Source organism: Mirounga angustirostris, unplaced genomic scaffold (assembly GCF_029215605.1).
Source record: "Mirounga angustirostris isolate CCGP_5_RB_7025 unplaced genomic scaffold, mMirAng1.0.hap1 SCAF_1, whole genome shotgun sequence".
Classification (NCBI taxonomy): domain Eukaryota; kingdom Metazoa; phylum Chordata; class Mammalia; order Carnivora; family Phocidae; genus Mirounga; species Mirounga angustirostris.
In genome coordinates, this window is record NW_026991709.1 from 45,537,574 (window position 1) to 45,550,985 (window position 13,412).

A 13,412-nucleotide genomic window follows, 5' to 3' on the forward strand; every position below is an offset into this window, starting at 1 on the left:
AGTCAGCACCCATGCAGAAAATGCTTATGCTTTCACATGCGAAGTAAGGAAGGAATTTAACACATGTCTATCGAAAGTATATGGAACTCTAAAAACTTTAGTGAAGAAGAAACAAAGAGCCCAGTATTACTAGGGTATTTCCTAAAACAAGTGATGCGGCTGCCCTCGGCAGCGCTGTGGCTTTTGCAAGAGGCAAGACAAGAATCCTCTACCAGCAGCAACACTAACAAGGTCTGTGTCTGGGCGCCAACCCTTCAGCTCTTGAGTCAGTTCTTCCTTCACCGAGGGAAGGTATGGTAAATAATCTCTAAGGTCTCCTTCAGCAATAAACTGTGGAGGCCCCAGAGCATGCAGGGCTGAGGGAGGGGCTGGTGGAAGGAGACGCTCAGAGAACACCTACAGACATACGAGCCACCTGGTCTTGAGTCTTCCCCCTCTCTGTGCCTACTAGAGCAGGTTTCTTAAATGCTAAATTTGCAGAATACTTTACATGGTTGAAATAGCTTGTTAGATGATCTCTAGAAGAATAAGGGTCTGTAAATAGAAAAACCCAAACAAACAAAAACTAAAAGCTGTTTGAAAGGTTCTATGAAAAATAGCCTTAATAAAAAAAACCTTAATAGCTTAAAAAAAAAGGGTAGCAGCTGCAAATCCCTAGAGCTGATGCATTGGTCTAATTCACCTGGACTGTGACTTGTTGGCTTTCCTTTACATGTATGTAACATGTTACATGTTCCTGCATGTAACATAGTTGAAGTACATCCTGAGCAACGTTGTGAAGTCAGCTTTAACCAAATCACACTATTTCAAAAGCTCCATGAAGTTATGAAATTAAGAAATGTGCTAAATACTTATACTAAAAACTTCTTTTTAACTGGCCTGCATCCTACATATCTTAGTAACTAATGTCACTCAGATGGAGTCATCTCAATAACAGCAGTAAAAGGAAACCAAAAAATGACGTCACCCATACCCTTCCTCTTCCTGGAAGGATGCTGATTTGTGAGAGAAAAAAAAAAAAACCCTCCCTCACACATCCAAGCTTCCACAGCTGTGCGGTTTTCGGGGGTAATATCAACCAAAAGGAGAATATGTCTTTTCTGAGGATTTTAAAACTGAACTCCAAATCTTACATAAATAATATCAAGATTCCACAGCTAGCTCTAAAAGCAAAGCAAAATCACCCTCCCCCGTCCCCCCCAAAAAAACACCAAAACCTCTTCTGTTCTTCCTTTTTCAAGAATGCCAATTAGCTCTAAGTAGAATTGGGTGCTTTACTCTTATTCCAAACAACTTATGCCTAGACTCCATTTCACATTTACCAAATATCCTGGATCTCCTCACAACTCATTTCCCTTTCCTTTATCATTAGAGTTTCTTTAACAGAATTTCCAATCCCACTCTTCTCCTTGTCCAAAGCATCTGGTATATTTGCATCTTTCCCTAATAGTTCTCCAACCCTTCCCATGTCCTAATATTCCTGTGGCACCAACAGTTCTCATCTAGGATGAGAAGTTAATATCCCACAGGAGAATTAAAAAGCTTCTAATTCTGAGGTATAGATCATGTTAAAATTTATATCCTAAATCATTTGGGATCAAAAAAGATGCTGCTACCCAATTTTTATTACAGATATTCAAATACTTCTAAGTAAATAATAAAACCACTTCAAACTGGTATCCCACTTCCAGTGGGCAAAGAAAACAGAGGAACCTTCATAAGATGAAAAAGGTCTTAATGACATAGTAGTTGCCTTCAGGATCTACAGAAGGAACGAATGAAATGTATTTTAGGTGTGATGACAATACCTTTACTTACCATTTTTTAAATTTAGGGTAGAGATCAGGACCATGCTGGTCACAAGCCTCCTTTAGAGTTCTGTGAAAATGGACAGCATCATCTTGGTTCAAGTATGTTGGAGTAAGGTCACATCCACCACCAAACCACCACTGCTTGTTACCTACAAAATCAAGACATGTGATTCTCATGCAGGCTTTGGACTCTGAGATGTAGCACACTACTCACCGTATTTGCAAACCGAATTTATCAGCTTAGTTTTTTAATCATGAAATGTGTGACAATCAAAAAAGATTTAACTAGGGCGCCTGGGTGGCTCAGTTGGTTAAGCGACTGCCTTCGGCTCAGGTCATGATCCTGGAGTGCCAGGATCGAGTCCCGCATCAGGCTCCCTGCTCGGCAGGGAGTCTGCTTCTCCCTCTGACCCTCCTCCCTCTCATGCTCTCTGTCTCTCATTCTCTCGGTCTCAAATAAATAAATAAAATCTTAAAAAAAAAAAAAAAAGATTTAACTAAATTTAGTTCTGAATGGCCAGTGAAGCCTAGGCATGAAAGAAAAGGTATAAGCAGAAAGAAAAAGAAGTAGGAAATTAAAAAGTGAGAGAGCAGAACCAGGAGGAAAAGGACATGCATGGCAGTGAACGACGAAATATCACGTGAGTGGACTCCGGCTGCATATCAAATCACGTGAGGAGTGTAAAATGCCTCTGCTAGGTCACAGTTTAAAAAACAAACAGAAGACAAGCAAATCTCTGGTCCAAACATCCACAGTTTATAAAAACTCCTCAGGAGATTTTGATGTTCCCTGTATTAAAAACCACTGCCCCGCTCCCCTTAGCCCAGAAGGGGTTAAAACGTTTGCAGAGGGACACAACTTACCACTTGAGACTATTTCATGTGCTTAGTTGGGTCTATAAGTTGTTAGTACCAGTTACCAACTTCTAACATTAAAAGGCTGGACCAAACTAAATGTCTTCAAAATGCAAGTTAAATACATGGACTTTAAATACCATCACCTGCAGAGACACCCACAGCCCCAGAGAGGCACTGCACAGATGCTCCGCCCGATGCGAACACTTGGCCCGGCTAACTGCAGACAGGGGCTGGAACCACCTGTCCATACGAGGCACCATCAACCCCATCTTAAACCCACTGACAATGTGCTGGTGACTAGTGAAGCAATGCATGTGGAAGAGATTTTCCATAAGCAAATTCTCCATTTCAATGTAATCTTGTTTTCCTTTGGATTTCCTTTCCTGTGCAAAGAAGCCTGCGTGCACTTTGAGTTTGAGATTCATTAAATCATTCCTTCTGTGTTGGAGGAAATATGGGGAAGTCAGAGTCCAGCCAATACTATTTTCTTCTTTTCACCTCTAGCGCATAATCCATTGCACCTGCCAAGGGATCGGGCTTCATCCGCCTCCCGAAAAACCTAGTTAAGATTTATATATTCTTTCTCACGTTTAGATTATACCCTCTAGCTTGTTTTAAGATACACATTTTGCACAATAATATTTTGCACAGTTCCATGGATGCTTACCATCGGCCTCTTCTACTTCAAAGTATCTATAGTTGAAATGGATAGTAGGAGCATGAGGATTCTTGGGGTGGATAACAGAGCTCACACCCATAGCAGAAAATGGCAATTTACCTGGAAAGTAAAACATATAGTGAGCGGCACTCAATCAGCCAGCTTGATTAACTCCAACATAGTTTCAGGATCAATTGTCAAAAGCTGCTTTTTGTCTCTTAAAAAACAATTTTTAAAAAGGAAATGTGAACATGCTTCTCTGGCATGCACAACCAAGTGGATTTTTACAGAAGCACTATTTATTTTACACATAAAACTTGTGGGGGAAAAAAGGTTTGCAGGGGCTATTACAGGCTGTGGATAATGTCTGATTTACCATCTTTAGTCTTCAGATTTTTTCCTCGGCTTCTCATTTGTTTGGCTGCTTCCTCAGAAAGATTCCCATGAACAACAGAAATGCTCACCCCAGCCTTTTCAAAAACATGCCCATCTTGAAGTACACAGCTGATGCCTCCACCTCCTGTTTACAGAAACAGAAAATGAGGAGAGCGTATAAGGACAGATGCAAAATCCAAAACAACCCTTGCATGAAGGTGGTGGGATTAGGAGTTATTTTCCTCCTTTATTTTCCAAATCTTCTATAGTATCAGTATATTTGAAATTTTTAAGTACAATAAAATTAGATAATCAGCTTAGCTGGACATTGCTACTGACAGTGGGCAAATGCTCTATCTCCCCCACATCACTAAACTGAGGATTTCTTCCACATCTGAAATAAATCACAGGACTATTTTCTCTTCAACTACTGTTCAGAATGACATCCACTGGTTATGATATGTGAGAGAAGGCTGAGGTTAAAAACACGTATGGGTATATTTGTGGAATGTTCTATTATTACTGAGTTTAAGAGCTCCATATTACTTCAATTGCTTTTTCTCAGTGTGTTGTTTACCATTTAATTTTGTTTACAGGCAATTAAAAAAACAGTAGACAGTCGAACTCTTCAGGGATTTGGAGGCTTAAACTGACTAAGACACACATTAACATTTAGGTATCGGAGCTTTATTATTAATAGTTTGTTTTTAAGACACTAGAGTTACCACCAAGGCAACTGTTTCACAGAAGTACCTATTTGTCTTGTTTTATTTCTAAGAATTTTTAGAGCTGGTTGGGACGTAAGGTGATCCAGTGCAACCCCCCCAAACCCCCGCACATTTCTAATGAGAAAATGAGGCCCAGAAAGACAAAACACCTTATCCATGATCACACAGCTGGCAAGTGGCCCAAACAATGTCTTTCTATGCATCAGACAATATTTTAAGCACTTCATTCTTCACTCTCATATATTATTTCTAATCTCATTTCATAGATGAGGAAACAGAGGCACACAAAAAATTAAGTAAGTTCTGAAGGCCACACTAGCTATTCTAGTACTTGAGGTTGTGGTTTGGTTCAATGGTCTTCACTTGAAAACATGACAAGATGGAAAACACTCTGAAGACCAGATTTAACTTCATTTAATATAGATGTGGCAGTATCACAGCTCAAAATCTGCTGATGAGAGACTGCTGTAGTATTCCTAGCTGAAAGTCAGGAATTCTTCAAGTTTATGACCAAGATGGGGAGTTCCACTCCATAGGCAATAACATGGTCAGGAATACATGATTCTATAAAAACTGGGTTTTTCATTGTTGAAGTATTATTGACATATAACATTATATTAGTTTCAGGTGTACAATGCAATGATTCAATATTTGTATACATTGCAAAATAAGTCTAGTTACCATCATCACAGTTACAAAATTTTTCTTACAATGAGAATTTCCAAGATCTCTTAGCAACCTTAAAACATGCAATACAATATTTTTGACTATAGTCACCATGCTGTACGTGACATCCTATGACATATTTATTTTATAACTGGGAGTTTGTACCTCTTGATCCCCTTCACTCATTTTGCCCACTCCCCTCACCCCCTCCTTCTGACAACCACCAATCTGAAAAACTGGGTTGTAATACTAAAGTCTTTTTGCCATTGGAAAGAAAGATTTTCCTAGCAGGAATTCTGATGCGTGCATTTGGAAGAATTACTGACAAGCCAAATATTTCTTGTGCAACTTAGGAAAAGACATACTGACACAATTACACCCTCGGCTGGGGGAGTCTGGCCAGATACTTAGCAAAGAGGAGGCAAGTTCATCTTTCCATCTCTAAAGGAGGAGAAAGTGTAAATGCACCCAGAGAAACAGATGAAATGTGGGTAAGATCCATGCTCAGTTACAACTTTAGATATCCAAGCTTGTTGGCTAAAAATAACCGCAGGGCTTCTAGAAAAGGCCATCATAAAATAGCATAGGATTTGGAATGCACACTTTTAGAGTGACCAAAGATGCATCCATACGTCTGATGACCCTTTTAGTATCCACCTTTCTAAAGGTGTCCCTTCTAACCTAGCAGCCGCTCTTCTAGGTACCTCTTTCCTACTCTCATCCACTATTCTCATTTTCTGCCAGCAACGTAAGTGCGACCTCTAATTGCCATCTCCACCTCCCGCTAGGGGCCTCCTCACCTTCCTTCCTCTCCCACCGGTCCACGCAGAAGCGGGCGCCCCCGTCTACCTGTGCCAACGCTTGGCACACCTGGGCCTGGGTCTCCAGGATCAGCAGCTCCATCTTGGTCTTCATGTCGCTCGGCCTCCGCCGCAGCTCGCGCAGGTCGGTCACAGGAGGGGCCATGAAGCAGCTGCAGCGGCGGGTCAGCTCATCGTCCTCCTCCGGCCTCGCGGACGAAGGGCTCCGTGCCCCCGAGCTCCTGGGCACCATCTCCGCCCGCTCTACGTGCCCGAAGGCGGCGGCGGCCAGCCCCGCCAGCCCGGCCAGCCCGGCCAGCGCCGCGGTCAGCCCGGTCCCCAGCCGGGGGCCTCCTCCCGCCGTAGGGATGTGCCCCAGCCCCCGGCACTGCTCGCTGCCAGCCGCGCCCGGGGCCCGGCAGATGCGTGCGGCCGTGCAGCGCCCGGGCCAAGCGCACAGCCCTCCGCGGCCGCCCCGCGCCGCTCGCCAGCAGGAGCCCGCGCTCAGCCTGCCCAGGCGCAAGGCCATGCTCCCGCGCTGTCACCCCTGGCAATGCCCACGTCCCGGAGACCTGCCCCTGAGTTCCCTGGGAGTCCCAAGCTGGCGAGCCGCTCTGGGAGACGGAACCTTTGGCGGAGAAGAGCTACTACCGGGTCAGTTCCCGGGCTGCCGGCGGGAGGCGGCGGATGCTGGGAGCTGTAGTCCGGCCCCTATCGCCGCCTGCAGGGGCGCGCCGGGGAGATAAAGACTCCACAGTCCCCAGAAGGGCGGGCCCCAAAACAAGGGAACTGGGTGCAGAGGAGGGAGGGGCGGCTGAAGCGAAGGCAGAGATAAGAGGCTTTCTGGTCACGTCCAACTTCTGGTCTGCTGTCCAATCAACCACAGGGAGAAGGCAAAGTGGGGCTGAACGCTGAGGACTGACAGGGCAGAAATATGGCCCGAGACCCCTGCCCCAATTTACATTTTCAAACAGGGTTGCAAATCCTGGTTCTGAATCTATAGACAGACCCTTTGAGCCTGGTTCCAGTTCAGGAGACCTTCTAGAGCTTGCAGGATTGGCTGGGGGCGGAGCCTGGTAGACTCCTTACTTACCAGCCCTTTCTAAGGGGAATCCGCAAGGGCAAGCTAGTAAAGGGCGCGTAAGAAAATCCTAGTAAAAGACTTTCTGGGATCAATTCATATCACAGTTCATCATTAAAATCTTCCCAGGTCTTGCTCCTGCACTGCCCACTTGATTATTTTAGAAATAGGAAAAGCAATGTGATTGTTTTACTAAACCAGCATAAAACTAATGACCTGGTGTGTTTGGGTGACCAAGGAATAAGAGATTTAAAAATAGTTAAAATCTGGGACACCTGGGTGGCTCAGTTAGTTAAGCGTCTGCCTCTGGCTCAGGTCATGACAGGGTCCTGGGATCCAGTCCCGTGGGCTCCTTGCTCAGCAGGGAACCTGCTTTTCCCTCTGCCTGCCGCTCCCCCTGCTTGTGCTTGGTCTCTGACAAATAAATAAATAAAATATTTTAAAAACATAAAATAAAAAATAAAAATACTTAAAATCCTACAGTTGTGGGGTGCTGCCAAGTATTTCTCACCTGTAGTACTTTCAACAACTCCTGTAAACTAGGTTTTTAAGGTTAAACCTCATAAAGATGAGGTTTATCAGCAAACATTCACACCGCTTCCTCCCTGTTACCCCCAAAACACACAGGCGCGCGTGCGTGCACACACACATACACAAACACACACTCTTTTAAAAAAAGAGGAAAGAAGCTAACATAGATTTGACAGATTTTTGTTGTTTTTGTTCCTGTAAGCATACCACAGTTCTATGTTGTCTAGACATAAAAGTGTTAGAATGACTGTCATGGAATGATTTTAATTTCTAATGGTAGATAATAATTTAAGCCACTGGTGGTGGTCTCTACAAGTTTTTTCTTGGTGGCTAGATGCAGTGATGGAACGTCCATGGCTGTGGGTCAGACCAGCTGTTCAAGCCAGGGTATCTTATCCATTCGCGACTGTATCTGGCAACTCTCATACTGGGACTCAAGGTTAGCTGGGTAGCATGCTTGACTCGCTAGCAGATTCAATGAAAGGTAAAGGCTTGGATTGAGAAGTGAATAAACTACCTGGGGTGGGGTGGGGGGTGGGGGGAGAAGACCAGTGGCTTTTAGCCATAGTGTAACATGCTGCCAGGCTGAGTTGCAGGAGAAAAGGGAAGATAAGAACCATTACTTCAGGAAGGGCTGTTTGCTTCTCCTAGATGCCTGTGATAGGGTTTGGCTGGACCTGTGTAATTGAAACTTATTGATGGAAAAAAACCTCTCTAGCCCATCTTTCTATAAGAACCCCCCTTCATTATTGCTCTGATTCTGAGAATCATAAAGCTAGGAAAAGGTAAGCAGGCACAGGCCATTTTGAACATATGCCCAGTCAGATAGGCTGGTCTTGAGCCAATTGTGTACTAGTTTGCATGTTTCCATCCCTCCCTGTCCTTGGCTTCTCTGTGCAAAGGGCTGCTCTCCTTTTTGCTGATATCCAGAGCCCTCCCTACCCTACCTAATTATACTATGCTTAAGAAAGACCTTTACGGCTATCAACCTTAAAAATAAAATAACCAGTTATTTAATCAACAAAGATGAGTTTATCTGGGAATAGCAGAGGAATTGCAACTCAGGACATGCAGACTACAGCACAAAGAGGCAAGAACAACAGAGAGGAACAGAGAACAGAGGAGAGGGACTTGCTTTTATAGAGGAAAGGAGGGAGCTGCCAGAGGTGGTTTTGGAGGAAAGTTCATAGGAGGAGAAGGAGAGTTCTGCGTTGTGGTGGCTTCTAATTGGCTGGGTTTTTGCTGGGTGAGGAGAAAATCTTCCTTCTTCCCACAGGGTTATGTAAAGTAAGCTGTGAGCAATACTGAGTGAGCACCATCCCTTTATTGCTCCCGACCCTATTTTGAATTGGGTTTCCTTTATTCATTTTCACACAGCCTGGTTAGTATGAGTTTAAATCATCTTCCTGGGATACAAATTGTCTCCAAGGGATATTTAAGCCTTATTTTTCGGGGTGGAATTTAAAAAAAAATCCCCTATTCAAACAATTTCAAGCATCAGAAAACTAGTGGGAACAAATAATAAGTTTATAATAACTTATAAAACATAAGGGGTAAGTGTTCTCATCCTTTTTTGAGCCCGGTTGCCTGTATTGCTTTATGTTCTATATGACGCTACCGAGCAAAAAGATTCTGAATAGCTTTACACAAGCTCATGAATTTTTGAAACTCCACACGCTTCTCAGAATCCTTATGAATTTTTCCTCTCCTCTATTCCCTAAAGCCTTGAACATAACTGACTTTAGGCCTGCCCTTTTCTAGAGAGAGTCAGAAGGGACTCTGACTTCACCCCCTTGACAGCCTTACACCCTTTTAACAACACACACACACACACACACACACAGACTCATGAGTCCCACTGGCTTTACTAAATTGTACTAGTTTCACCAATTCCCGAATTTTGAGATCTGAACTTAAGAAACGCATGATCAAAGTGACTCAGTTCTGCTACTCCCAGATAAATAATTAGACTCAGGCTAGTTATTAACAAAGTATTGCCAAACAGATGTGTTCACCTTGGTGCACTTCTGCCAATTTATTAAAAATGCTAATGGGGATGTTGGTGGGGTGGTGGTAGTGAAATTAACAAAGAAATGGACTTTTTGATATTTTTACGCTATTTTTTTTTACAATTTATTTTTTTAAATGTTTATCTCTTTAGAGGCAAGTATTTACATACTTCATTAAAACAATTGGTTCTTAAAGTTAAATGTAGGTTAAACATCCGATGCAATTTGGTGTTGCTGTCTTGCTTTTTCTTTAACTGAAATAATTTTAAAATTAGTTTTTCAGAGAGGTATGGATAGCACCCAAATATTCCAGAAAAGTTTTATGAAAGGGAGGAGTCATGGTGCCTGCCCCTTAGTCTTTAGCCTTTTGCCTTTAGGCCCTCCATATTTTTTCTCTACAGTGATATGCATATATCTGGAGTTGCAGCAACCATTTGTGATGAAGATTATAAAGGTCACATGAAAAAGTTTGCAGAGGAGTAAGATAGAAGTAGCCTGGGTCCTGATACATCCTTGAGCAGATGTCATAGCCCTGGGCTGGAGTTCTTGTTATATGAGAAAAAAAATAAATTAAGGTGCTGTTTGTCAGCTTAAGTCTTTCTAACATCCTAATTATTCCATCTTGATTTGGATGTCCACCCTGGAACCAACCAACAATGGCCAGGGGTAAAGGATGGAATCATGTTAGAACATGATGACCTCCCACTATAACTGGGGGGAATGGTAAGTGTGGGATATCATTTCTAGAAAAAAAGGAAATATGATAAGCAGACAATACCACTGATGCTCACTATAGAAAGAAACTTTTGAAGATAATTCTGGGGCACTGAGTTTGTGAATCTAAGATGAACAAAAATATGGAATTCAGAAAGAAGTAGCAAGTTTAGGTGTATAGGAGGTAATAGGTTTAATCTTGACAATTATTAAAAGTTATTTCTACCGGAGCTGGGTGGCCTAGTTGGTCAGGCTGCCAACTCTTGATTTTGGCTCAGGTCATGATCTCAGGGTCCTGGGATTCAGCCCCACATCAGGTTCCATGCTCAGCCAGCAGTCTGCTTGGGGAATCTCTCTCTCCCTCTCCCTCTCCCCTCCTTCTCTCAAATAATAAATCCTTAAAAAAAAAGTTCTTTCCACCAGGTCAGCCAAAGTCTCCAGCTGTTCCATTTGCCTAGGTACAGAAGCTTCTTGATTACCTCACCCCTACACTATATAGTGCTCTCAACAAAAATTCTCAGAGGCTTAAGAATGCCATGGGCCCAGGTACCTGGGTGGCTCAATCATTAAGCGTCTGCCTTCAGCTCAGGTCATGATCCCAGGGTGTTGGGATCGAGCTCCACATAGGGCTCCCTGCTCCACGGGAAGCCTGCTTCTCCTTTCCCACTCCCCCTGCTTGTGCTCCCTCTATCACTGTGTCTCTCTCTGTCAAATAAATAAATAAATCTTTAAAAAAAAAAAAAAAGAATGCCATGGGCCAACTGAAAGGAAGAGTTGTTTGGGAAGATGTTGGGACAAACTGTTGGGGTCTATGCAGATATCCCTTCTGTTTCGGCAATCAAGGAACAATGGGAATGGGGCAATAAGACATCAGACAGCAATAAGAAAAACATTTAACGTTGCTCATGTGTATCTGCATCCATGTGATTTCATGGCACTTGCAAATGGTGGTATTTGCTCAAGATATGCAAAGATGCTTTCACTCATGTCATGGTGAGTTCATCTCATCTGGTGAACTAGAATGCTCTCTTGGAAAATACACATCTAAGACTTTTTAACTTAAGCCCATATCAACATCTTTTTAAATTTAGGAGTCAAGAATCAGTTCCCTTAGTTCTCTGCATCTATCTACAGCAACATTTTCTTCTATGTCTAACTGTTCAGCTGGGACCAGGACCTCTTTCTAGAAGTGATGAGGTTAAATGAAAGCAGAGGGAGATGGATGCCTGGGTGTCTCAGTGAGTTAAATGTCTGCCTACAGCTTAGGTCACGATCCCAGGGTCCTGGGATAGAGTCCCGCATCAGGCTCCTTGCTCAGTGGGGAGCCTGCTTCTCCCTCTGTCTCCCTCTCCCTCTGCCTGCTTCTCTCTCTGCTTGCCACTGCCCCCTGCTTGTGCTTTCTCTATCTCTCTGATAAATAAATAAAATCTGAAGATAATAAATAAATAAATAAATAAATAAATAAATAAATAAATAAATAAAATCTAAAAAAAAAAGAAAGAAAGCAGAGGGAGAAAAAGGCACATTTGAAATAGTCTTTTTACTGCAAGACATGGTGAGATGCTGGTGGGTTACAAATGGAAATGTGGGTCCGGAGGAGGGAGGGCTGGAAGGGTAAAGATTTGTGAGATACCCACAGCTCTGGAATGATGAAAAGTTCATGGGAGAACTTTTAGAACAAAAGGATAAAGTGCCCCAAGTCAGAACACGGGAAACAGACACATTTAGGGATGAGGGAAAGAAGAAGTCGTAGGGCCTTTGGTGCCATGTCTCAGAAGCACGAAGGGAAGAAGTCATCAAGGAAGAGAGTGTGGTCAGTGGGCAGAAAGCTGCCCTCTCTGCTCAGAGAACACAAGTGCTGAGTACCAGATACTGGAAATTATAAAGTCACTGACTTCCTTTGACCAACTGAGCCACCCAGGCGCCCACTGACTTCCTTTGAGACAGAGCTTCAGAAACCAGAGGAGGTGGCTCCTAAATTGAAAGGATACATAGAACAATAGTAATTCAGGGTAGGCAGTTACAAGATTGATCTTTTGTTTGAGGTGGAAAATTAGAGCATGTTTTATGTTTGTTTTGGCCGAAAGGAATGAGGCAACAGAGAGAAACTAAAAATGCAAGAATATGAACCACTAGCAGACCCCATGGCCAGGACCAAGGTTTGTTTTCTCCACTCCTTTTCCTAAATTGAACCATTCGGCCTCCATTCAGATAGCACAGGGGAATGGGAAGGAGGACTGGGCCAAAGGATTAAACACGCTGGGTCCTAAAATATGTACCTTCAAGGGACCTGAACTTCTTGCTCCAAATATCTGCCCTCTCACTCTCACCCTAACCAACACCCAGGCAGCCTTAATGTTCTAGCCTCAACTATAATTGAAGGGTTATGAGAACTTTGTAGGGTAACTACTCTTGGTCGAACTAAGTCCTGGATCATTCATTTTTCTCTATAGACATTGATTTATCACTTTCATGTGCTATGTTCAAAAGCACCCCATAAGGTAGATGGAAACACTGCTACTGCCCTTATGTGATGGATCAGGAAACTGAAGCTTAGGTTTAGGCATAGACCAAGTGTGGGTCTTGTTTCTTATGCCCTCTTAACATTACTCCCCTGTTCTTCATCTAACCCAGAATTGCTTTCCACTAAAACAATGAAACCAGTATTTTCTAAACATCTATACCTTACTAGGAATGTCAGGGTACACAAAGAAGTTACCACCCTCCTCTTATTCTTCCAGAAACAGAGATTCCATTTGAACCACCAGATAATCTCTTCCAATGAAATACTATACAGGCAGTCCCACTTTGCATGGTACTTTGGGACCATAAAAATCACAGTGCAAGGGGCACCTGGGTGGCTCAGTCAGTCTAATGTCCCACTCTTGATTTTGGCTCAGGTCATGATCTCAGGGTTGTGAGATAGAGCCCCATCTTGGGCTCTGCACTGGGTGTGGAGCCTGCTTAAGATTCTCTCTCTCTCCTTCTGCCCCTCCTTCCACCTAAAAAAAATCACTGTGCAAGCAGAAGCCAAACAAGTCAATCTTAATAATCAATATGAAAAAAAATGATGATTGTTCTGTGGTCTTTAAAACTCTTTGTCAAGACATTAAAAACTCAGTTACTGTAGGTTGTAAATGAAAAAATAGCATAACTAATATTTAATGCACTACAATTTAAA

General features: G+C 43.0%; 1 protein-coding gene across 4 annotated transcripts in view; it reads right to left on the minus strand.

The window, feature by feature from the left end:
• CPOX (coproporphyrinogen oxidase) overlaps positions 1-13,412 on the minus strand; it is a 78,083-nt gene that overhangs the window by 8,547 nt on the left and 56,124 nt on the right. For 2 of the 4 annotated variants that reach the window (XM_064580595.1, XM_045902714.3), the window contains 4 exons: positions 5,897-6,761; positions 3,704-3,847; positions 3,337-3,447; positions 1,819-1,960 (listed from right to left, as the gene is read on the minus strand). In XM_064580595.1, coding sequence (XP_064436665.1) covers positions 1,819-1,960; positions 3,337-3,447; positions 3,704-3,847; positions 5,897-6,425 — 926 coding nt within the window. In that variant the 5' untranslated portion in view covers positions 6,426-6,761. Of the gene's footprint in view, positions 1-1,818; positions 1,961-3,336; positions 3,448-3,703; positions 3,848-5,896; positions 7,362-13,412 lie in introns of those variants that run through there. The other 2 variants (XR_010408045.1, XM_064580603.1) reach the window with 2 other exon arrangements.